Source organism: Anarrhichthys ocellatus, unplaced genomic scaffold (assembly GCF_004355925.1).
Source record: "Anarrhichthys ocellatus isolate YVR2014 unplaced genomic scaffold, GSC_Weel_1.0 scaffold24, whole genome shotgun sequence".
Classification (NCBI taxonomy): domain Eukaryota; kingdom Metazoa; phylum Chordata; class Actinopteri; order Perciformes; family Anarhichadidae; genus Anarrhichthys; species Anarrhichthys ocellatus.
This window is the reverse complement of record NW_022280054.1, coordinates 5,702,105-5,726,721: the sequence shown is the minus strand read 5'-3', so window position 1 is coordinate 5,726,721 and position 24,617 is coordinate 5,702,105. Positions and strand designations below refer to the sequence as shown.

Genomic DNA, 24,617 nt, shown 5'->3' with positions numbered 1-24,617 from the left:
TAAACTATTCAAATGTATTTATTTAAAAAAAAAAAATTACTCTTTCCACCAATTTATCATTTGTGCCATCAAATTACAACTGCTAAAACATTTCTCCTTCACACCAGTCTTGTTGGTAAAGTGAGTTTATAACTGATTTATTCCTTTCATCCACCAGATGCTGCTCGTGTGCAGCTGTGTAAACGAAAAAACAAAAAATGCTGAAAGATTAAACATGCACAAAAGCTCAGTCTAATTAACAGGAAGCTGGGTGAACCATTGCAATGGCAACAATACAGACCTTTAGTACTTGAATTGTGTACATAGTTGTAATATATAGTTAACAATAACATATCGCCTCTGGCTCTGTGAGTGTTAACTGAACAATGTAATAACTGGAGAAGTTCCACAGAACAATGTCCAAGTCAAAATCTTGCACATTTCTACAAGTCAAAGTTCACTTCATGCAATAAACCGTCCATTGGGATGTGACACACACCGCGAAGAGACACACTTGAACATGGAATTATGTGCAAGCCATTTTTTGGTCGCTGAACAATTTTAAAGCTTAACTGGGTATTATTTTCAGTGGGTCTGGGTCTGCTGTCAGAGTAGTATGAAAGATAAAGTGTTCACAAAATGCCTCAAGATTTAAGAGTCGTTCTGGAGGAGTGGAAATGTCTGGAAGAAGAGTATCAACAACTTCTGGTGAGGATCGGACAAAAAGCAGCTGACTGTCAGATTATGCTCATAGAGCAGTTGTAAAAAATCATGCTCAACGTAATGTTTGCTTGGTGTTGTTTCACTAAATCATTTCACATGATAAAATGTTGTTTAAACCGCTCTTGTGAAACTGCCATATGTCAGTAAATTCATGTACAATACCGTGTGCTCCAGATTGTACTCTACCATATTCTCCAAATGTTTTTAAATGTTTAAATGCTCCTTGTGGTCTACATTTTCTTTGGTTCCTGATGTAAGTTCTTCTCATCCAGGAGACACACAGACTGTACTTACAGAAATTGGAGGAAATTTCCAAACTACAAAAAAACTGCTCTTCCTCCATTTCCAGTCAGCGCAGCAGACTGAAGGATGTGTCCCACCTCGTGAAAAAGTAAGTTTACACTCGCACGAATTCATACAGATTCATGAAAGAAAGGCTTGCTGATATGTACAAAGTGGACCCCTCTCAGTTCAACAACCACACACAAACAAACATGTCATGTTGTGCACTTCCAACATCCATCAGATGCAGCAAAGGACCAGAGGAAGATGCCAAGACCTTGGATGAAATAAATGAGAAGATAAAGACGCGACCAAATGCTTTCTTTGACATGGAAGCTTTCCTTCCCAATAAAAATGGGTGAAGATTTATTTTTTTGAAATACAAGTTGATACCATAAAAACAGATCGAACATTAAATACATTATCTGAAGTACATAAGAAAAATAATATGGTTTCTTCATATTTCAGTTTGTACCTCAGTCTGGTTCTTGGAAATGTGAATGTCACTCTTCTCAGTAAGCAGTCAAAGTAAGAAGTGACTATCAACGCTAACGTCAACGCTTTACTTCCCAAAATCAAACATTTCCATGGCTGATTCATTAAAGCCGTGTACTGTTTATTGAGAACCGCATTCATCACGTCCTTGTCAGATTTGCCTACAAAGATGAATACGAGAAGTTCAAGCTGTACCTCACAGTCATCCTGCTGCTGTTCTCCTTCATATGCTATTTCTTTGTGAGCTACAGGTAAGAATCATCACATCACAGCTGCTCCAGCCTCGTCAGCTACAATGAGTTTATCAAAAGGACGCTGCGTTTACTGCGTCTTAATCCGGCCCTTGTCCTCTATGCCTGATTTTAGATTTCTTGATGCAATCCTCAATTTCCTGCTGGTGTGGTACTATTGTACACTAACAATCAGGGAAAGTATTCTCACCGCCAACGGCTCCAGGTCAGCTCTTTCAACCATCCTACCAAAATAATGACAAATTTCCTATAAATAAACATATTGGTAGCTCTCTGAACTTTCATTTTTTTTTACATATTATTAAAGGCAATTATTTCTTTATTGCACAATCAAATGGGATTTAAGCAACTAAGTTTAACAAAGTGTAAAACATAAAACCTAATATCTACTTAAAATGTATCTTGTATTACAGAATCAAGGGCTGGTGGGTTTTCCATCACTACATCTCAGCTTTTTTGTCCGGTGTAATGTTGACATGGTGAGTACAGGAAGATAAAAACAGATTAAGAATCAATGAAACTCTATATTAACCCATTCAGAAAACGTAATTCATACAATGCTTGCTGTGATCCTTACCACACATACTGTTGTTGCCGTTAGAAAACACATCCTATATAATAACACATATGTCCTCCCTTTCACACCTATAAGGCCAGAGGGGAACCTGTACAAGATATTCAGGAACCAGTTCCTTGCCTACTCCTTGTATCAAAGTAAGGTCAAAATACTTCAAAAGCATTCGTGGTTCAAACCCTTCAGAATCAAATCAAAGCCTGATGCGTGTTTCTTTCATCTGTAACTCACAGGTTTTGTTCAGTGTCTGCAGTGCTATTATCAGAGCGGATGTCTGTACAGGCTACGAGCCCTGGGAGAAAGACACAACATGGATCTGACCGTGGGTGAGATACACCGACGCACCAAGGACACAGAATACAGGCCTGCACATCATAAATAAAGATTTTAGTGAAGATATCTGACTTTTGAGAGACAGTGATGCTCCATCAGGCATGTCTGGAGCTTCTCATTGTCACTGTTGTAATAAACAGATGTGTTAAAAAAACAAAACATAATAATTTGAACGCTATTGTGTTCTGTTTTTAGAGGGATTTCAGTCGTGGATGTGGAAAGGGCTGACTTTCCTGTTGCCCTTCCTGTTTTTTGGTCATGTGAGTACATTCTGATTCACAATTGAACTTGGGACATTTCCTCTAAGTACTGCTTAAAAATCATGGTTTGTCATGGTTTAGACTGGATGACAGAACTGTTTAAAAGAAATGCTGATATCATTGTAGACTTGATATTATTCAGCACTTTTGGGCATGATTTGAGACAATGTTAAGGTTTTTGGTGATCTGAACAACACCTTAAGCTTTAGCTTGTCTGTGCTTGCACACCAAAGTATATGCATTCAGTTTTTACAAACACTTAAATCTGAAGTCCTCCTGTTTTGTCTTGCAGTTCTGGCAGCTCTTCAATAGCATCTCTCTCTTCAGAATGTCTCAGCTCCCAGACTGTAAAGAATGGCAGGTCAGTGTTCTCACAAGTTTTTGTAATTTCACCTTTTACCTGCTTGTATATTATTCAAGATTTGCTATCTAATCATCTATAATCTACCCTGCTTACTTATTATCGTATTACCTGCATGGCTAGATCCGTGTGTTCACTTTTCACAGCCTAGGGTTACATTACGATGGATTTGAATGAAATTGCATGCCCATCTGATCCCCAGCTTATATTAAGGAAATGATGATTAATGAAAGCTGTTATGCTTACTCATTGTTCTCTGTGTTCCTTGTGATGCCAGGTCTTGATGTGTGGTCTCTGCTTCCTTATTCTGTTCATGGGAAACTTCTTCACGACAGTTGCTGTGGTCCGTCACAAGGTCAAGAGCAGGAATCAGAAACCAAAGAGTCTGTGACAGCCCAGTCTACTATGATAACAAACATCAACAACAAACATCAACATGTCTACAACATATTGTCTCAAATGCTACTCTCCAAATTAAGAGCATTATCATTACTGCTGGTATAAACATTATTTGCTGTGCTATTATATAACCAACTCATTATAAGTCTTAAATATTACAAAACATGTAAAAACTATATTTTATGTCTAATCAATCACCATTAAAGGTTGAATTATGCTCCACAAAACCTCCATGTTCTTATCTTTGTATAATTAGTCAAATGAAAGGAATAAAATAACCCTCCAATAAAGTATTTCTTATAGCCTCTGTGAATCTGTTTTTTTTTTTTTAAGTACTACAAAGTCTGTGCTTGTGCATTTGTTTGAATATGTTTGATTGATGCCCCTTCATCCTTTTTTTCTCAAGCCTTTTATGTGGTTGGGTTGGGCGTGTCAATTCTGAGTTTCCCTGCAGGGATTGAAAAGTACATCTCATTCTATCTCATTATGTAACATTGGACATTTCTTTCCTCCCTGTGTTGTACTTGTACATTACTTGAGTATTTCCATTTAGTGTTACTTTACACTTTTTTACTTTTGTCAGGCAGTCTAAATTAATGACAATAAAACATATTATAATGCTAATAGGCAGTGGTTGAAGAAGTATTTAGAAGCGTATACTTAAGTATATATATATATATACTTAAGTAAAATTAGCTATACCATGGCTATAAATGTACCCCATTATATAGACCTAGTACAGGGGTCTTAGCAACAAACTGTACTTCAACTATCAAAAGTAAAAGTACTCATTTTGCATCATGGCCCCTGTCAGTGTTGTATTACTGTATACTATTGCATCATTATTACTGATGTATTATTATATGTAAGCAGTACTTTAATGTTGTAATTTCAAGGTGGCACTAATTTAATATCTTTATAGGGTCACTCATGTAATTGATATTGCTTCATATTTTATGAACTGGTTTAGTATTTAAAATACAATTAATCTCTATGCACACACAGTTAAGAAGAAAAGACTGAAGTAAAGTTAAAATGCTTTAAAATTGTACTTTAGTACAGTACTCTGCTGCTGAGAGGGGTCATTATGCTCCCTAATAAATACCTCTAATACTTTAAGTACTTTTTGGGGGTTAATAGTTCTGAAGTTTTGCTTAAAACAGTAGTTGTTGTAATTTTAGGCATTGCTACTTTTACTTAATATCCATGTAGAAACCCCTCACAGGATGTTGGGCTATGACCTGTACACAAAACACCCTCTAAGTAGCGCAGGACACCTTTGAGGGATCTGCCCTTCAGTCTGTCGAGGATACACACGTCTGCTGATTGAATTACACAACCATGACCCATGGCCTGCTGCGCCCGTGAATGTATAACTTCCGTATTAACATTAGTCTCGATGCACCACGTAACGATGTTAGGTAATGCCTGTACAGACCGGTCCACGTTTTAATCACGTGTTCAGTGAAATTGGTAAATAAGCACATTTTACTTAAGCAGACAATCTAGACATAACCGTATTTTTTGAAGACAAACATCTGCTGTGTAGCAATACAATTTACCATCTCTAGATTTAAATTATTTGGCGTTAAAAGTGCAGCAGTCCACCCCCGCCGCTCGGGTTGAGTTGGTTTGATCCTATATGGCGGAAAGTTTCCTTCCGTGTTGAACACAGTGCGAGCCTGACACAAAGAGGGGAGGCGAAGGTAAGCACTGCACCAAACTCACCAATCTTAGTGGTTCTGCAGCGACTTTTAGCCTGTGTCAGTCTGTGGGGACTACACGGCAGCGTGAATAGATTTACACCTCAACTAGAAACGTAATCTGCACTTCATGTTTGTCAGTGGAACAGTATCTAAAGAGAAGCGCTGACTCCTTGTTACGAAAACTCTCCTTGGAGCAAGTCGTTTCCCAATCTTTGCACATATCCTGTTTTACACAACACTTGTTAGTCTCCTCATCGAGCTGTCATGTTGTTCAGAGTGTATGTTTTCAGTCCAGGCAGTAGTCAGTGCCCTATGTCCCTCTACCGCTCTCTATCTTGTTAAACTACCTCGTTTTACTTCACCGCCGTCGTTATTTTTCTAAACTAGCAAAATCGGATTTTCCTCAATTTAAATGAATTAAAGCAGGTGTCTACATTGCACGTGCAACTTTCCTTCACGCTTTGGGAAACCGGTGCCTCTTACGTGATTTTTGAGTGTTGCATAATAATTTGCTTAAAGCAGAAGAAGAGCAAAGGGGGAATTGTTAGGATGAACTCTTGTGAACCTCGTCCATGTCTGATTTCATTGGTCATTCAAACCTCCCAATAGTAACAGCTACTGAAATATACAGTATTCACACTGTGTTTCAGGGTTTGTGTGTCTTTAACCGGGACACTGCTTGTTATCCTTCACCACTGTGTGTGAAATCAACAAGACCAAATTATAATCGGTAATTAAATTCTTAATAGTTTAAATAATTAGTTATTTTGCTTGTGTTGTTGCTGCTATTTTTATACATGTATGACACGTTTAACTTGAGACGGGAGATGCTAATTGACTCTGTGGGGAGATCACTGTGTAAAGTAGTCAACATACTCTACCACAACAGACTGATACTATTTAAATGATTCATGCATATTCTTTTGTGTGTTTGTGGCCATTACCGTAACTCCCGGATGAGCAGACTTATTTTTATTACAACAATATGTATTCTATCCTCGTTGATAGAATCGTGGTGGACAAAATGCACCCTTTCAGTAGAATACAAGGCAATTCAAATGCACCACAAGTGGTTAAGGTTCTGTTCCTTGTTAGATTCCAGCTGTGGACTCTTATTGTATGTCTAATGTCTCTCTCCTTCTTCTGTACGGCCTCTATACTGTCCAATAATAACAGCAGAATTCCCAAATCTAGATTGTAATTGGTTTAAAGAAAAACAAACAAGACGCAGTGTTTTATTCCCTCCTATACCAGAATGATAAAGTGTGTAGCCGGACCTTTCTTTGTGGAGATAGTTTTAGCTCTGCGAGCCCTGGCAGGTTTATTTTAAAACTGTAAAATGTTCCTTTTAGTACATATCTTGGTCTTTGATAACCAAATTGAAGTGATCATAACTCAAATGTTTTAAGTTATTTGGGCGTATGCAAACAAATATGAACATCAGCCAATGTATTGTTATCAGACTTTAAAAAAAAATTGATATCTGCCTTTAAAATCCAGTATTGGTCAGGCTATACTGTAGACATGATAAAGGGCACAATGAGAGGCTATTACAAAACTAGGGAGTACAAACCTGACTAATCTGACAATAGTATCACAAACTGGTATCGCAGTAACTTCTGTACCTACTTGGCACCTCAGTGCGTCATAGATGAAGTGGTTTGCTTAATGCGTCAGTAATAAGTCACAAGTCAAGCAGTTAGCAAGCCAGTGCTGTATTGAGCGAGTGTGTTCTGAGTTCACGGCTGTGTCGATCAAACTGTCATCTAGTTGCGGACTCGCTGGCCTACAGGAATCGGGAGAAACCCCGATCCCATTGTTTGCACTCCTTGAACCAAGTTGAAACTTGAGAGCTCTGAACACGGTGTGCTTTTTGTGCTCCGTGTGTAAAGAGCTGCTGTTGTGGATGCATGACAAGAAAGTCATTTTGTATCGAAAGCGGTGGGTGATGATGTTGCAGTGTGTATACAGCCGATTGTCCAATAATGCATGCACAAAAGCCATCATTGTAGAGTATGGCATGTGGAATACTGCTCGCATATGTTAGCAATCATATGGTTCTGTGCAGCATTTTAACCCGTTTTATGCCAGAGCCCCCAGTTTGTTGAAGTGACACTGATTTTAGAATGCAGATTGTTTAATTGCAGCTGTCTTAGTCATTATAACATAATGGTTCTAACGCTGTTTGTCCCATCCCTCTGTAGAGGGTCAACATGACAGACATGGACGCCGAGACCGCCGCCCACACCGAGCCCATGGCTGATGAAGAGGAGCCTCTTTTCAGCAACCTGGACCTCTTCCTCTTCTCCCTGATCGTCGCCTTTGTTGTTTACTGGTACATGTCCCGCAAGAAGCACGAGCCCATCCCCGAATTCAAGAAGCTCGACACGCCGTGAGTATCCATCACAGTAAACCATGGGTTTCATAATACATAAATTGAAAAAAAGTCGAATAAGTTGAAGCCCTTAAGCTAAGAGGAAGAGCGTGTCTTTTAGATTATGCTGTATTTATCTTATGGATTGTGTAGATTTAACAGATTCTGATCACTGTACTGTTGGTTCGGAGTTTGATCAATCCTGGTTTTGATTCATGGAATATTTTCTATTATATAATCATAACAAAACATACTATTATTATTATAACAAAATATGTTGCTAAATGACTTTTGTTGGGCCAAACTCTGAAGTAAAGTAGGTGTGTGTGTGTGCGTGCGCACACAATCATTTACTGTAAAATAAAATCTATAGCCACATTGTGTTTGACCTCACACATACTGTTGATTATGTAAAAGCTTTACAATGTTGGTGTAGCGAGAGACTTCTTTTAGTCGACATGTTTTGGACATGGCTTAAAGAAGAATGATAAATAGGTGTATCGTCAGTGACCTGCTTGTGTCTTATTTCATTGCAGCAGTCTAGTTTAGGTCAGTCTGGATCTAGTTGACGCTATATGGACCCTAAAGCAAGCGTGTGAGAGTGCACGGCTTAAAGCTTGTAAATGTTCCACTAGTAGCGACCTTTGTTTCGCTCTCCTTGTTCTTTATCAACATCTCTGTTACTTAACGTACCTGATCTCCCTCTCTCTCTGATGCGGGTGCCTGTTCCCTTCACTCATAACCAGGGCTGGCACACATTAGTGACATATTAGTGTGACGATTAATTATACAAATCATTACGATTTTAATTGTGTTTTATTGTTCATTTTATGTCTCACAGCAGTGCTGTTGTCTTCGTTTCAGTGGCTATTCAGCGAAATGAGTCAATGTTTGCAAAGGACTTTAAATTGTTTACTGCAACAATGTTTTACCTCTCGCTCTGCTGCACTGATTGTTATTTTAGATAGCTTGTTCTGAAACTGTTGTGTTGCCGATCTTATCCAGAGAAAAAGGGGTTCAGGACAGTTCGGTTATGTAGAAGGACACTTGATTTTATCTTCAAAGTTTAATCAACAGACTGGGGCTGGGAGGCCTGTGACGGATGATTTCTTGCATTTCTGCTGTCCTGATGTCAATGGGGAGTTTGTTCCACTGTTGTGGCGCCAGGACAGCAAACGGTAGTGACTTTGTAGAGCCGAGGGCCCCTCCGTAGTGAGGGAGTAGCAAGCCGAGTGGCCGTAGCAGAGCGTAGTGGACCAGCGTCTTGAATCAGCTTCAAGCAGCCACCGGGAGACCGTGCCGAGGAGCGGAGTAATGTCTGAGAAGTTGGGAGGGTTGGAGACCTGCCGGGCTGCTGCATTCTGGATGAGCTGCAGAGGTCAGATTGCACATGCGGACACGTTATCCAGTAGTAAGTTACAGTAGTGTAGGAGCAAGATGACAAGAGCCTGGACCAGAACCTGCACCGCCTACTGGGTGAGGATCGGACGCGTCCTCCTGATGTTATGGAGAATTAATCTGCAGGAACGGAGTCCGAATCTGGGACAGCACAGAGTTTTCTATGGCGATGGAGAGGTCACGGACGGGAGAGCAGCTCAGATGTTTGTCAAGGTTTTAGCTCCAGGTGGTGTGAAGACATCCACTGAGAGATATCAGCTCAGTTCTCTAAAATCTTAAGAAAAATTATTTCACACTTTTCAATTTTCCCAAAAAATGATTTTACGCCATCAGAGCCCCGCAACAGGTTGCACAAAGAGCCAGATTTTGTCTTTCTACCACACATCTCATAGACTACTCAAATGTATACCGTTGCCTCTTTTACATACAAACACACACACGCACACGCATCCTACGTAACGCAATCTAATTGAATCTATACCCCCGGACTCTTATCACTTCATTACCTACGTCATCGTAACTGCTTTAAGTTATTGTCGGTGTCTTGTCGTCTGTCTTCCATTATTATGTCACTAAATGTATTTATTTTTTCGTCCCATTGCTTCACCAATAAACGTTTGTGGACGTAAAAGGACCCCTTTCATGAGAACCTGGATTAAAGCTGAGTCCAGAGAGAGGCGAGTGTGCTGTGTGGATTTTGCTGCAGGGTATAGTTGTTGTGTAGTTCTGCGAGTGGCCTTATTAACAACATTAGCCTCGGTGATATGTGTGCAAAGTGTCTACAGCCAAGTTGCCTTGCCTTGAAACCATGAAGTCTTGCGTATTGAGTCTGTGTAAGGCGGCGTAACACCGGAGCACTACGTACCTACATGGTATTTCACTCTCTGAATCTAACGATAATGTAAGAAAGATCTCTGGCAACTCAAATAACCAGGCGATTATGTAAAAATAGCGACGTGCTTACTCATCACTCCGTGGAGGGATTGGAGGCGTGGCTTCATTTCAGCGGACCCTCCTTCCACTGGCCACTTTTTAAGTCCCGCCCCACCACACAACACAGTTCCTTTGGTCACCAGAGTAAAGCCTCGGGCCAGCGGCAGCCTCACTCGCTGTGTGGCTGAGGTCTTGCGTGGTTCTGTGAATGGAGACAGTGGTGGAGGCTGGGGGGGGGGGGGGATCCTGACCATTTGTGTGAAAACGGGAGGTTTGCTCAAACGAGTGTGTGTGGGGGGGAGACCCCTGTGGAGCACGTTTCCCTGTAGGAAGAGTGTGCATCTGTTGAAGGCGGGAATACAGGAAGAGAACACGGAGCTGGTCTCCCCTCCCCTTAAAGGGAGCAGTGATTACCTAACTGTTATGAAGGGGGCGTAGTCTTTCCTGTGCTTTTGTTTTTGGCCCCCGAACCCATTTTGAAAGTTCCCTGGAGAGCGAACGAGGAGGGCGAGCCAAGCTGCGTTTGTGAGTCCTCCTCAAAGGTGGAAAGTTGAGGCAAAAGACAAGCAACCCTTTCTTTGCCCTGAGTTGCTTTTTTTTTTTTTTCATTCTTCTTTCCCCACTCTCCTGTTTTTTCTTTTTAGAGAGAGTGTGTGTGTGTGTGTGTGTGTGTGTGTGTGTGTGTGTGTGTGTGGGGGGGGGCTGATCTGCTCTGCCATTGGTGAAAGGCCATGTTACAAATAGAATCCTTTTATGATAAATGAGGTTGCCATAGCAATGACATTCCCCTCTCTCCTCCAGTGAGATGAGGGCGGGGGATACTTCAGAAAATCTCCCATTTCCCCCCCCCCCCCCCCCCCCCTCCTTCAATGGTCCACCGAGAGAGTTGCTCTGATAACCGGCCAAATACTCGGAATGGATCTTGTAGACTTTTTCGTTCCCAACACCTTTCAGACTGGAGGAAAGGGGGCGGGGATGAGGAGGGAAGGCATTTTCAGCCCCGAGAGTGTTTCATTGTGTGCGCGTGTGTGTGTGTGTGTGTGTGTGTTTTTGTGTGAGTCAAAAGTGTGCGTAGGTCTGCAGCTCGGCTATGTTTTATGGGAAAGTCAGTTTCCCACCATTGTGTCCTCAGCGGTTGCCAGACACTGACGGGGTGTGTGTGTGTGTGTGCGTGTGCGTGTGCGTGTGCACACACAGAACAGACGCTGCTGGTTTCAGAGAGCAGCACAGGAAGAGGCAGAGTTCAGATTGTGTTGGAGCCTCTGAGGGTGAAGGCTAAGCAGCTCTGTCCGGGCCGTGCTTTCTGGACTGTTTTGTTATTTTTCCCCTCCTGTGGTTTTGGAGTGTTAACGTCCTGCTTTTTGATTTTGAGCTTGGCGGTTCCCGGCGTGGCCTTGCCGGTGGTGAGCTACAGGGCTGCATGCCATGGGCTGTGTCTTCTCCCTGCCAGAGGACAGGAGAGATGCTGCTGAGAGGTGAGTGAAGCGTTTGATTCGCTGCTCCTGCCACCAGCTATTGTTTAGCGTGATGGCACAGATCACAGGAGGGCGTGTACGTTTTTGATTGACACCTTGTAAGGGATTTGTTAAGTGTGCAACTCGTGGCTTGTTTCCAGATGTAGCTCTCCACAGTGTAATTTACTTGTTTCTAGCACAGACTGGCAAGAAGAAGAAGACAATGTTCCCAGTGAGTTATGTAAAAGATGGTCATCAAATCTGTTTTACTCCAAACATAATCGGATTACTGGGTCTTCGTTTCCCCCCCCCCCTCTTTTCCACAAGCTCCTCAAACACTGTGCAGTCGGTTACTGTTGTGTTGCACATTTTCAGGCTTGTTTAATTCTGCTGGGGTCAGATTGCAAAATGAAGAACATGTCATTGGTTGTAGTGAGATTACCTCCACGTTTGAGTGTTTGCAGATTAAGACTGAATTTACTTGGCGTGCTTGTTTGAAAAGGTTTTACTTCCTGGATGGAGGAATGAATGGAAAGTTTATTCTGACGCACATACAGATGATGAGCTCTGAACTCTTTGGACTAAGCTGTAGATTGTTCAAACAATAATAATGAAAACCAATAATGCATTTTACACTCCAGCCATTGAAGGAAAAGGTGTTCAAGATTATGAGGCCATGTGCGTGTTATCAGAGCCGAAGTGACAGTCTCAGCAGAATACTTTATTTCTGTTTTTAGAAATCCTGACATTAAAAACGTACAATGTGCAAAGCCAGCTTTGTTTACTTCAAATAATGTTATGATATTATTGATGAGGATGCAACTAGTTCCATGTCAACTATGATTTGTTTTTGTGTTTGTCAGAATGGTGTGTGCTTTTTTCCTGTATATTCTTCCCATTAACACTTTGTATGCTAGTGAGATTAAGAGATGACACTAAACAGAGTAACCCAACTTTTTATAGTATGATGATGATGATCGTCCATGTCCCAGAATATCATTAAATATGAGTTTTTATTGAGAGTTAACTCTCAGTTAATCCAAAAGGCCTATCTTTTGCTGTATGCACGTCTTGTTTAATTTTCCACAAACTCAAGATGCTTTGCATTTGTTGACACATTGTTAAGATACTGAAGTTTGTGAGCTCTCGTTACTATTTTCCTGATGATGCTCAGATGATCCTCCCTCTGGAGTGTCTGTGGGGCGGATTAGGATGAAGCTCTCAGCTGATGAGCTCTCAGCTGATGACCTCTCAGAAAGAGCCCGCTAAAGCTCTCAGGAATGCTTCAGCTTGGGGGCAAAGGCCTGTTTTAAATTGTAATCTGGAATTTACGCCTCGCTTCAGAGTGCAGCCTGTATTAACCACTGGGGCCCATATTTATTGTGCGTTGGGCATCATGCCTGCTACTAAAACACATTAAGTCCATTTACAACCTAAAGAACCCACAGAAAAGAGGTGTGCAGAGGTCACATATCGCAAATACATTCATTGTCTCCGTTACTCGCAGCTTTTAAGGCTCTCCTACAGCTTTGTTGCTCTCAGATGTGGAACATCTGGAAACATATTCTACCTCTGCTTGTAGTTATGTGTAGCCGTATTATTCCTTTTTTTCGGTGCAGACAGAATTGCAGCTGGACCTTTGATGCTGAATGAAGCGGCGTTGCCTTTTATTCGGCTCAATAATAGATTTTGCTTCCTGCGTCCCTTTTCTTTTATTCATGCTGTGTGTGTGTGTGTGTGTGTGTGTGTGTGTGTGTGTGTGTGTGTGTGTGCGTGCGTGCGTGCACATGTTGTTTTGATCTGTTTCCGTCCGTTAATTACTCCCTGGATGAACCTGTATCAAGAGTCTGAATTTCCGTGAGGTGTAGCCAGTAGTGATGACAACGTATCAACCGATTCACACTTTGATGTGCTAATGTTTCTGGTATGCTTACTGTACGCACAGTCAGTGTGACTCATGCTTGTACGGTTGCTGAGTCGCTGCTCTGCTACTCCCTGTCGTTAATAACACTAACAATAACGAGACAATAAGTGCACATTGCCCAAGAGTTGGTGCAATGTGCACTTATTACATCAGACAAAACCCTTCACTTGCTTAAAACAAAAACTTAAGTAACTTTTTTTCATACATGTTACTGTCCGCTTGGAGGACGCGTTCCACACACGCTCAGTAGATCCGCGGACACCCTACGCAGATCACATTTACATCACATGGACCCTTTGCGGACACGGAATGTATAACTTTGGTGAAAGAAGTTGAGCTTAATTAAACCATGTTTACATTAACGAGTAGGATTTGTGGGTTGCGGTTTGGAAACGCAACGTTCGAGATGGCCCCTCCCCTTTAATGTCCCACAACTGATTGTGAGCATGGTTATTGCTAGTAGGTAGAAGTTGTCTCTTTGTGTTTTTTTTAGCCTAATCATTACTTTTATAACAAACGTGTTGTCAAACCTGTTTTTCTTCCCCCAGAGCACCCACAACAAGAGAGACCAGTTTCATCGAGAAAATGAAGAAAACAGTGAGTGATGTTGCCTCGTCCGTCCCGTCACTTCTGCTTCAGTTGTGGTCAATGTCTGATGTCTCATGTTTCCATCATAGAGTTGTTCTCCAGAAGCAGTTTGGTTGCTGCTGTTTGAAAACATCACTCAGGGTTTTAAAAGAAGACTGTGAGCCATTTGGACTTGAAATTGTTTAACTTTAAATGGTATTGAGGCCCTTCACCAGGTGTTGATCAACCTCAGTAGTTTCCCCCCGTAAAGACCTGTTGATGGTCGGGTTTTAGTAAGTTTAACCTCTTCCTGCTCAGTGGAGGAAGAATATAATGCTAACTTCATTTATTTGATCACTTATACGATGACTGCAACGGTCTCCTCTGCTTCTGTGATAATACTGTGTGCAGTTCTAGATTTAGAAACACAGTTTTGACTTTGATGCTTCACAGTTTACAAGCCAGCCTTGAGAAAATACTTTGGTTTTGAATCATGTGGTTTTTGCAGCAAATAGTTCAGATACCATGGTAATGGTCCGCAGTGCCCTTTAATTTAGTCTCTGTTCTTTGTTATGAATTATCATGGCAACACTGTAGGCAAGGAAAAGTATTTCAGGATTCTTACAAATGCATGCACGGATGGATAAGTTGTATGTCAGAGAAATGTCTTTTTTCTGTTTGTGTGTGTTAAGTTCAAGTCATGTGAAGTTATTTAGTCTTTTTATGCAGTTTGGGTTGTGCTAAAATCATCTCCCTGTCACTCTAGATGGCAATGTGGGAGAAAGTACATTTTAAACACACATTTAGGTAAATTCCAAAAGAAATTCTGCATCTGTTGTGGTCGCACATGGTTTGTGTTTCATAACGTGACGGACGAGAGAGAGAGAAGGGTCGGCTTGTTATCGTAGTTGTGGGAGAACGCTTTTACACGACCCGAGCAAATGCAAGTAAATGTCCGTGTGTGACCAGGGCAAGAACATCATCGTGTTCTACGGCTCCCAGACGGGCACAGGGGAGGAGTTCGCTAACAGACTGTCCAAAGACGCTCAGCGCTACGGCATGAAAGGAATGGCTGCCGATCCAGAGGAGTATGAAATGGTAATTTGCATCAGTGGAACAACACTCAGACTTCTGATTTATAAAATGAACAGAGGTCTTTCTGTGTTACTTTGGCAAAGCAATCATTAAACCTCAGTGGTTATATAATCTGTAACCGTGATGACGACGACATAATACGCAAACCATGGCAGATTGTAACCGAGCCAAATAAGAGTTTATAACAATGCCAGAGTAGAGTGATCTTCTGATTACACATTCACTCTGCGGTACTGAAACATGTCCAGGCAAATGAGTCCAAAGAGCATGTGCTCGGATCATGATGAGCAAGTTATTTCAGTCACAATTATTCAAAGTGAAAAAAATGATGACCTCATGCATCATCCAAGAATGTGCGGCAACGCTGCTTTGAGAACCAGGATAGGCGTGAAAGATATACTTTGATTTGTTAGTCATCTGTAATGACTTGTTTGCTCACAGAGCAGCTCTTGCAAACAAACGTCCTTAAAATGATTAGTTCTTCAGAGCTCACTGTCTCTGATTGTTATGTCTCATCGTGTTCCAGGGGGAGCTGTCCCGTCTGTCTGAAATTAAAAACGCCCTCGCCATATTTTGCATGGCCACCTATGGTGAAGGAGACCCAACCGATAACGCCCAGGACTTCTATGACTGGCTGCAGGAAAACGATGACGAAGATCTCTCCGGACTAACCTACACAGTGAGTCTTTATGCTCAGATTATGTCTTTTTAATACTTTACGAGCTCACAAGAACTCTGAGAGTTGTCATAAAATGTGATCGTATAGGAATTATGTTGTTGTTAGTGGTGCATAAACGTGATGGCATTAGGTTAACCGTTTAATAAGCACAACACGCACCACAGAGGGGACCAGTAGCATGATGCCAGTGACCGTACAAGAGTTGTGTTACACTCTGTTCTGCAGCTCACGCTTATTTAAACCGTCAATTAACCCATCCTTTTAGTTTCTCCTGAATTTATCGTTTGGTCCATACGACATCAGAACATGGTGAAAAATCCCCGTCACAATATCCTAGAGCCCAGTGTGACGTCATCGAGCCCAGATCCGACCCAATAAAACTAAATATTTAATTTACAGTAATTCAGGACCAGAAGTCATTTATTGCTCACAACTAAGAAACCATTCAACATGTGGCATTACAAATCACTGAGCTATTAATAATTTGCTGTAACAGTTGCTGATGAATGGTCTATTGATTGACTTAATGTGTTTACTCATTTTAAAATCATGAGTTCAGTTGATGTAATAGACTTAAAATGAGTGACCATGTTTTTCAATGTGCACATTTACTGAATAGCTTCTGTTTAGCTCCCGACCAAACCCCTGCACTGTAATAATGCAAATGATTTCCCCTTTGATGTTTTCTTAGAGGTACTGTTACGTGTCAGTTTGGACCACAACCCATTTATTTAGTGAGTCACGCTATGTCAGTTTGCCTCGCTGACGTACAGGCTCCACTAGCGTGAGCTGGCTCGGCCTTTGTGTGAAAGAAAGGGCTTTGTGTGTCGTCTGTTTAAGTTTATTTAGATCCCCATTAGCTACAGCTTTGCAGCAGCTATTCTTGCCGTCTGTGCGTGTGTGTGTGTGTGTGTGTGTGTGTGTGTGTGTGTGTCATTGTGTCATCGTTGGGGTGCAGAGCCTCTGGCCTCATTCTAGTGAAGAACTTGACTGTGGGAAATTCACCGTCGCGTCCTTCCTGCTGTATTTCATCTATTGTCTCCGGTCTGCGTAAGAGCCACGACATTCATTACAGTCGCAGAGATCTTTCGGGGTCTCTTGTCGGACAATATTGAGTTTGGCACGTTGTTTTCATTCTGTATTTAAGTAGAGTTAATTGCCTGACAGCAACTTGATAAACATTCACGTGCTTTTCCATTTTCAGATGAACTCTTTGTTTGCTTTAAGATTAAGCCAAGTGCACACTGATGGTTTGTCTCTGTGCCCTGTTCTGTCTCCAGGTATTTGCTTTGGGCAACAAGACGTATGAACACTACAACGCAATGGGAAAATACGTTGACAAGAGGCTGGAGGAACTCGGGGCTAAGCGCATCTTTGACCTCGGGTTAGGAGACGATGATGGCAAGTAAGTGCCAAAAAGGAAATGATGACTAAACATTTCTGAGTGTAAAGGTGTTCGGTACATAACGGGCTGTGGACCAGTAAGTACTTGGTAGCCTTTTTTCAAAAGAGAGTCCATCATTCTCGAGTCTTGTATATGTGAAATGTACATGTTAATATCTAAAGAGGAAGTCTAATTCGTTGAATAAAGTTGTATTTCGATGTCTTTCTCTGCTGACTGGCCTGGTTTTGTCTTTCAGTCTGGAAGAGGACTTCGTTTCATGGAGAGAGCAGTTCTGGCCGGCCGTCTGTGAACACTTTGGAGTTGAAGCCTTAGGAGATGATTCAAGGTTCATTCAGACATTTTCACCTTTTCAAGTTTTTCTTCTTTTCACTTATCATATTTTGTCCGCTTCTGTACCATAAACCTTTTTCTTTATCAGCTCTTTCTGTACCGTCTTAAAGCTGGGAACATTAAACAGATGATGACGGGGCACTAACTTATGTGCTCTGAAGTAAATGTTACATGATACATTGCCTTCTTTAGATAAAAGTTAGTTTGCACATAGGGTCTATTTTATAAGATATGGTAGCAGTATCTTCAGGTACCATGTTCCTTCAGCTGAGGTTTAGAGAAGAAAATAATCACGTAATCAAGGTTTTGTACAAAGTCTTGGATGTTTGGAAAATACATAATTTAGTTTTCAAGGTTATAAATATGCTTGAATATAAATATACTCCTTGAATAATACTTGATTGTCAACATAATCTGGTATTTTATCTACACAATCACTCATGTAAACCAAAAATCTTCTAACGTTTGAAATGAAACGATCCAGTCATCATATTATTTCGTACCACGATCAAAACATCAAATCAGAGTTGTGATTATGATCAGCTGGTCAAATAAACAAAGTGACGATGTACATTGATTGTTTTGCGTATTTAGGAGTTTGTAACAATTCGATGTGATGATAAAGGCCTTGAGAGTCTTGACATTTTTGGTTTAGTTTAGTTTTTTGTTGAACCCTGAATCACAGACTGAAGTTACGAGGTGATCTGCACCGTGATTACCAAATGCGACTCAGCAGATCAGCTTCATATGGGCCTGGTTTTAACATTTTACTCCACCCAAAGTCTTTTTGTTCATTCTTTTTTTAAACATCCATATCTTGACTAAGACTGATTATATAACAGGACATATCCGATTCATGATTAACCCCACCCATCTGTATGTGAATTGAACAAATGCCAAGAATATTTTTTTAAGTGTTTTTAAGTGAGCATGCTTCATCCTAAAAAAAACAAGAACAAGTTTGTCATCTTTATATCCTTTCTTTTTCAATTTCATTTCACGAGGAATCAAACTGATTTCAGTATATGTGTATGTGTGCAGCGTCTGAAGACACTGAAACGTTATTTTCCCTCACAGCATTCGGCAGTACGAGCTGAAGGAGCACACCGACCTCAACATGAACAAAGTGTACTCGGGAGAGATCGGTCGCCTGAAGAGTTTTGAGGTCCAAAAGCCGTAAGTACTTCAGCAAAGATGCTGCTCACGACCAGAACTCATTCATCATGAAAGTCCTTTGTGCTCAGTCACTGCTCACATTTCACCCACATGTTTAACCAAGTTTACCAGAGTTCACTTTCTAAGAAATGTAGCTTTCTGCCCCCTAGTGGACACTGGAGATCTTTTCATTTTTAGATGTTGCATCTCTCTTGTGATCTCTATGTTCAGCCCTTTTGAAAGTGCCTTTTTACATACAAGCGTTTCTCTTTTATTTACAGGCCCTATGATTCTAAAAACCCGTTCCTGGCCCCAGTAACGGTCAACCGCAGACTCCACAAAGCCGGCAATAGACATCTTATGCACCTGGAACTAGACATAACGGGCTCCAAGATCAGGTGAGAACGGTTGGATGTGTCTGTAGCTAACTCTCTTTTGACTAAATGAAAGAAAAAAAAAAAAAGCTCATGATTAATTTATGAATACAGGTCAAAGTCTGAATTTGTCACCCTCTGTGATTTCAGATATGAGGCGGGAGACCATGTTGCCGTTTTCCCCACAAATGACTCTGCATTGGTGAACAAGCTGGGACAAGTCCTTGGAGTGGACCTTGATGCAGTTATCTCTCTTAACAACCTTGATGGTATGGCATTGAAAGCCTGAAGCACGATGACTTTACTGACTTGTCCCTGAAACCCTCTCACGAAAACCTCCCTCGATATCTAGACTTGCAGCAGATGCATTATGTGGAGTTATATTACTGCAGTAGAGTGTTATTGCTGTCATATAAGTTGTTGACTTTTGGTATAAATTACATTCATTTTCTGTCGTCGTGAAGGGTCAACGTGACAAACCTTGACCCTTCAAGTTTTGTCAAGGGAAGTCTAATTACTTCCCAGATTAATTAGAACAGTAAGTTGATCGTGGGCAACTGTGGCTAAGTGGGTAGCAGGGCCGTCCTTCAATCAGATCGGCGGTTCGATCCCCGGCTCCGGCTCCACTAGTCGTATGTCGATGTGTCCTTGAGCAAGACACTTAACCCCAAAATTGTGTGTCGAAATGTGATAGGATCTGAATTGTAAGTCGCTTTGGATAAAAGCGTCTGCTAAATGACTGCAATGTAATGTAATGATCTATACTGTTTATTTATAGATGACATTTTTAAGCTTTTATTAAACATTTATGTTATAAAAAAACAATCTGTTTATTTATTTTGCAGAGGAGTCCAACAAGAAGCACCCTTTCCCGTGCCCCACCTCCTACCGCACAGCCCTCACTCACTACCTGGACATCACAAACTCCCCTCGCACCAACGTCCTCTACGAGCTGGCACAGTACGCCTCCGACCCCAAAGACCAGGAGAACATGCGCAAGATGGCCTCTTCCTCACCTGAGGGCAAGGTCGGTGCCAGGTGGAAACGATGAATTGGTGTTGGAATAATGTTATTATCTAGTTGATGTCATAGAAACACATCTGCAGTCACATCTCATCTCATCTCTGTATGTTATTGATGCCCCTTTTCCACCTCTTATGCTTCATGTTATTGTCTTTCTGTTGCCGTGTCTCTGCAGGCTCTCTACCAGAATTGGGTGTTGGCCGCCAGTAGAAACATCCTAGCTATCCTGGAGGATATGCCTTCTTTAAAGCCTCCCGTTGACCACATGTGTGAGCTGCTGCCTCGTCTCCAGGCTCGCTATTATTCTATTGCCTCCTCCTCAAAGGTAATTCTCTGGTAAATCACCCATGACAGGCCGAGTTCTATCCTTTTAACTTTTGTCACAAACTTGTTCTTTTACAAATGTTTTTTTGTTGTTGTTGTCGATAAGAGTGTTGGCAGCAAAGAAGTAAAAAAAAGTTCTGCTCAGATCTGAGAATTAAAGCAGAGAGCTGTTGGTAACTCTACTGCGTTCTGTAGGTTCACCCCAACAGCATCCACATCTGCGCCGTGGTGGTGGAGTACGAGACCCCGACTGGCCGCGTCAACAAGGGAGTTGCCACCAACTGGCTGAAGAACAAACTGGTCACTAACAACAGCCACAAGTCCACCATTCCCATGTTCATCCGCAAGTCTCAGTTCCGCCTGCCCTTCAAGGCCACCAACCCAGTGATCATGATCGGCCCTGGGACAGGAATCGCTCCCTTCATGGGCTTCATCCAAGAGAGAGCCTGGCTCAAACAACAAGGTTTTTACGTTGTTGTTTGTCTGACCTTTTTCACAACAGTATGTCCCCACAAGTATAGAACGATGAGGGCAAAGACCTCCACATATGTTTGTGTCATTTCTGTCCTTGTGTACACGCCACTGCCCACAAAAATATTTGAATATGCATTTAAGGGTACGGTTAATAAATACAAGTATTCAGTACTTTAATAACCTTAATTCGGTTGTTAGCATTCTGGGTTACTCTGAACACAGACCTGTTAGTTCAGTAGCAATTGTGAGATAGTAAAAATGCTTATAAATCATCATAAATGTGTGCGCAGTCCAGTCTGAGAATTACTTGAAAATGTATATTTTTTAAAAACCTCAGTGGAAGAGCCTGAATTGAATAAATATCATGCATATAATAACTTTTGTTTTGTTTGTAGGAAAGGAGGTTGGCGAGACGGTGATGTATTTCGGCTGCAGACATAAGAACGAGGATTATCTCTACCAGGAGGAGCTGGAGGACGCAGAGAAGAATGGAGTTCTAACACAGCTCAATGTGGCCTTCTCCAGAGACCAGGAGCAAAAGGTACGGCCGTCTACCTCACCGTTGTTAGTGTCGTTACACTGATAAACACAGCAGAGTGGTGGCTAAGTGCAGCCAAACTAAAAGTTGTGAATAGTTTAACTTTGGGTGGAGTCCTGGGACATGTTGAGCTACGTATCAAAGTTCTTCTTGCCTGAAACACGTAAAAAACACGCCTCCAAAAATGATCTTCATGTTTTTTAAGTAACTGAATACTGTTTTGGTGAATAACAAATTCAGACACTTGTGAAATAATGACTTGAATTACAAATGTACTGTAGTCTGTATAGGCATGTCACAATATACTGGTATTGCCCATAACTGTGATATATAAAAATAAAATACTACTATCATGTTAACACACATAATATAATATTGGGTAAATAATCCAGCGCCTCTTAAATATACAGTTATGTTTATAGACTCCCTCCACCTCACTACACTTGAAGTTTAATTTGACTCAAAGCATTATTTATGTTTTTCTGTGGACATGGTGATATCGTGACAATATTGTTGCATGATAATCGTGTGGTGAAAATCTAATATCGCGACAGAATTTATGCGCGTGCGTTGATAAACCCTTTGTTACTTATTTATTGTCCGTGTGTGTGGAACTTTTCGACCATGTGATGCACATGTGAACAATGTTTCCTCTTTCCATTTTTCAAAATAAAGGTGTACGTGCAGCATCTAGTGAAGAGAAATAAGGAGCACCTCTGGAAGCTGATTCACTCAGACAACGCTCATATCTACGTCTGCGGGTAAGTAACGCATTTGACCAGCAAAAGATTTACATTAAATAACATGCATTCAAAAAGACTGAACTTTCACATTAATGTGTTTATGTTTTAAAAGAATACTGAATTGAGTAGTATTTGGTACACTGATAATTTGTGACCATGTGATATAAAGGAATGTATACAGGAGGTTAAACAAATGCTGAAATATGGAAACAGTCTCTTTGGCACCTCCTAGTGGAAGAGTGAGAATTAGTTTATACTGCCATCATTCTTGAATCAATAGCAAATAACTTCCACTATGTTTGAGATGAACATCTTTGCTGGCTAGTGGCTAATGATCACATTTTAATTTAAAGGGAAAAAATCCTCCAGTAGATGGACAAAGAAATATATAATATGGAAAATGACACTTAAACAAAGACGTCTCGACATCTAAAGCGATCCCTTTCTTGATTTAGGGATGCAAAGAAAATGGCTCATGATGTGCAGGCGGCCCTCTACGAGATAGGAGAAGAACTGGGAGGCATGACGCGCACACAGGCCACAGATTACATCAAGAAACTGATGACCAAGGGACGCTACTCGCAAGATGTCTGGAGTTAAAGAACTTTAGACTCAGCCTCACTACTCAAAGTGGTGCTTTAAAAAATGTTTTATTGTGCGTCTTGTTTTATCAGGACTGAATATATAAACATTACACATGTGTTCGCCACCCTGGTTCATGAGAGCTACATGTAGCAGAAGATCATGAGGCAAACACTACCTCAGCAGCTTTCGTTGGTGAACACACTCTGCAAATTCAATCTGTATTTCGTAAAGGGTACGACATAATGTGTGTGTGTGTGCTGCTGTCCTCACTTGAGCCGTGGTCTCACACCCAATTTTTTATTAAATTCAGTTTCTATATTAATGAGTCAATCAAAGCAGCTTTATAACTTTGTAAGCAGCTGATGACCACTCGGAGTGCTACGGGTACTCGCTGCGCCCCCAGCTCTTGGTCTACACAATATAATTCCACTGAGAACATGAATATTTATATTTATGTCGAAAGCTCATTCAGTTTACCATCTTGCGATATTTGTAACGTTCATCTAATTGATTAACGGATTATAGATGTAACACCACAGCAAATAACATCGGATCATGCGTGTGTCTAAGTGAATATATGAAGCATTGTATGTTTCCTGGTGCAGTGTGAAGGGTGCTGTCTTCAGTTTCTCTCAGATGATCTTTTAATACTTTAGAATGTCCTTAAAATACATTAAATCTTCTAGATAAGATGTATAAATTGTAATCACTAGTATGCATTTATCTTTTGACAAGAGATTTTGCCTGTTATGCATACGTTGCTGTTCATTTTATCAGTCAGAGTAACTTTAAGAGGCACAAACAGTGATGCAAAGGGGAAGATCATTTACAGATTAAAAAACGTGAGATTATTTGCTTTTTATTTCCCATTATAGCAGGAATTTAATCATGATGCAAATGAATCTATGTACCTTGTAATATTTGTAAAATGTTTAAATATTGTGCTTTAAACCAGATCTGTTCTCCCAAATGGCGGTTGTTTGTTTGATATGCATCTGACAGCAGAGGAGTATGAAATGGGTTTGTATTGTGGCAGTAACACTTGGATATATGACAACCACCTCTGCTCGATTTTGTTATATGTATTGTTTTGTTTTATCTTGTCCAATCACATATGCACCACTACATGGAGAAGATGACCAGATGTATCAAAAGATTTGGTGTGTCTCGCCACATCTGTCAGTCAGTCCTTTTTTGTGAATATGGGGAGTTTGAGGAGCCAACCAGTTGAAGTGCAGCCTGTGCCTTTTTACCTTTGCCTTATGTATTTAGTTAGCAATTAAACCCTGATGCTTCACTGCCTTTTTAACAGTTTTTATTTCTTCCATGCTTACAGTCAGTTGTTGTTATTCCTCTTTATAATGTATTAGTTTGATTTTATCAAGGCATGCATATTTTTGTGCATAAAATTTGAATAATTTGTTGGGTCAGTGAATTTTTTTGTGATTCAAAAAGGTTTAACTTCATGAATATATTTACCTCCTTTAGCCATTTGTTGTCAGACAGCTCTGTCACATTAATTATCTCGTAATGGTGAGAGATTAAATTTACACAGGGCAGCAGTGAGTTTATGTTTTGATTATGTTGTAATCGTGAGTGACTTAACGTTACCAGCAGCAGCCCGTTTCAAGACGTGCGATTGCCTTTATTTTTAAGTTATAGCAACAAAATCTGTTCTAAGGACTGATGTGATAAATCCTGTTCTGGGTTACAAAAAGTCACTTTCTCTTAGTTAATGAATTATACAATCTATTAGTGAAAAGCTTAGATTTAGATAACGGCAGACAAGTTGCACATGACTCCTACGACAGGTCTGGACACAGGTCGAGATTGTGTTTGCATCCGAGACAAAGTTCAAATTAAGAGAAAATAAGTGAAT

General features: G+C 40.8%; 2 protein-coding genes across 3 annotated transcripts; both read left to right on the top strand.

The window, feature by feature from the left end:
* Positions 1-475: 475 nt before the first annotated feature.
* Positions 476-3,956, top strand: LOC116391052 (transmembrane protein 120A). The gene is made up of 12 exons (XM_031861286.1): positions 476-687; positions 975-1,093; positions 1,229-1,342; positions 1,453-1,512; positions 1,635-1,730; positions 1,846-1,935; positions 2,144-2,209; positions 2,383-2,444; positions 2,538-2,630; positions 2,833-2,897; positions 3,190-3,258; positions 3,536-3,956. Exons 1-12 carry the CDS (start codon positions 619-621, stop codon positions 3,647-3,649), a joined length of 1,017 nt encoding a protein of 338 aa, XP_031717146.1. The 5' UTR covers positions 476-618; the 3' UTR covers positions 3,650-3,956.
* Positions 3,957-5,265: 1,309 nt separating this feature from the next.
* On the top strand, positions 5,266-23,708 carry porb (P450 (cytochrome) oxidoreductase b). Of its 2 annotated transcripts, XM_031860606.1 has the most exons (16): positions 5,266-5,363; positions 7,568-7,755; positions 13,995-14,043; positions 14,983-15,111; positions 15,635-15,787; positions 17,068-17,192; positions 17,428-17,517; positions 18,600-18,698; positions 18,959-19,075; positions 19,202-19,320; positions 19,897-20,078; positions 20,250-20,399; positions 20,594-20,861; positions 21,268-21,413; positions 22,086-22,171; positions 22,609-23,708. In XM_031860606.1, exons 2-16 carry the CDS (start codon positions 7,577-7,579, stop codon positions 22,751-22,753), a joined length of 2,037 nt encoding a protein of 678 aa, XP_031716466.1. In that variant the 5' UTR covers positions 5,266-5,363; positions 7,568-7,576; the 3' UTR covers positions 22,754-23,708. The 2 variants fall into 2 exon arrangements, with proteins under 2 accessions (XP_031716466.1, XP_031716467.1); XM_031860607.1 differs by lacking the exons at positions 5,266-5,363; positions 7,568-7,755 and adding an exon at positions 10,935-11,543.
* The last annotated feature ends 909 nt before the right edge of the window (positions 23,709-24,617 follow it).

Bases quoted from the DNA above. Each gene is read 5' to 3' on its own strand.
- porb (XM_031860606.1), top strand. From the start codon at position 7,577: ATGACAGACATGGACGCCGAGACCGCCGCCCACACCGAGCCCATGGCT. The intron at 7,756-13,994 runs GTGAGTATCCAT...TTCTTCCCCCAG, and splicing joins TTCAAGAAGCTCGACACGCC to AGCACCCACAACAAGAGAGA. The intron at 15,112-15,634 runs GTAATTTGCATC...ATCGTGTTCCAG, and splicing joins ATCCAGAGGAGTATGAAATG to GGGGAGCTGTCCCGTCTGTC.
- LOC116391052 (XM_031861286.1), top strand. From the start codon at position 619: ATGCCTCAAGATTTAAGAGTCGTTCTGGAGGAGTGGAAATGTCTGGAA. The intron at 1,094-1,228 runs GTAAGTTTACAC...AACATCCATCAG, and splicing joins GTGTCCCACCTCGTGAAAAA to ATGCAGCAAAGGACCAGAGG. The intron at 1,731-1,845 runs GTAAGAATCATC...GCCTGATTTTAG, and splicing joins TATTTCTTTGTGAGCTACAG to ATTTCTTGATGCAATCCTCA.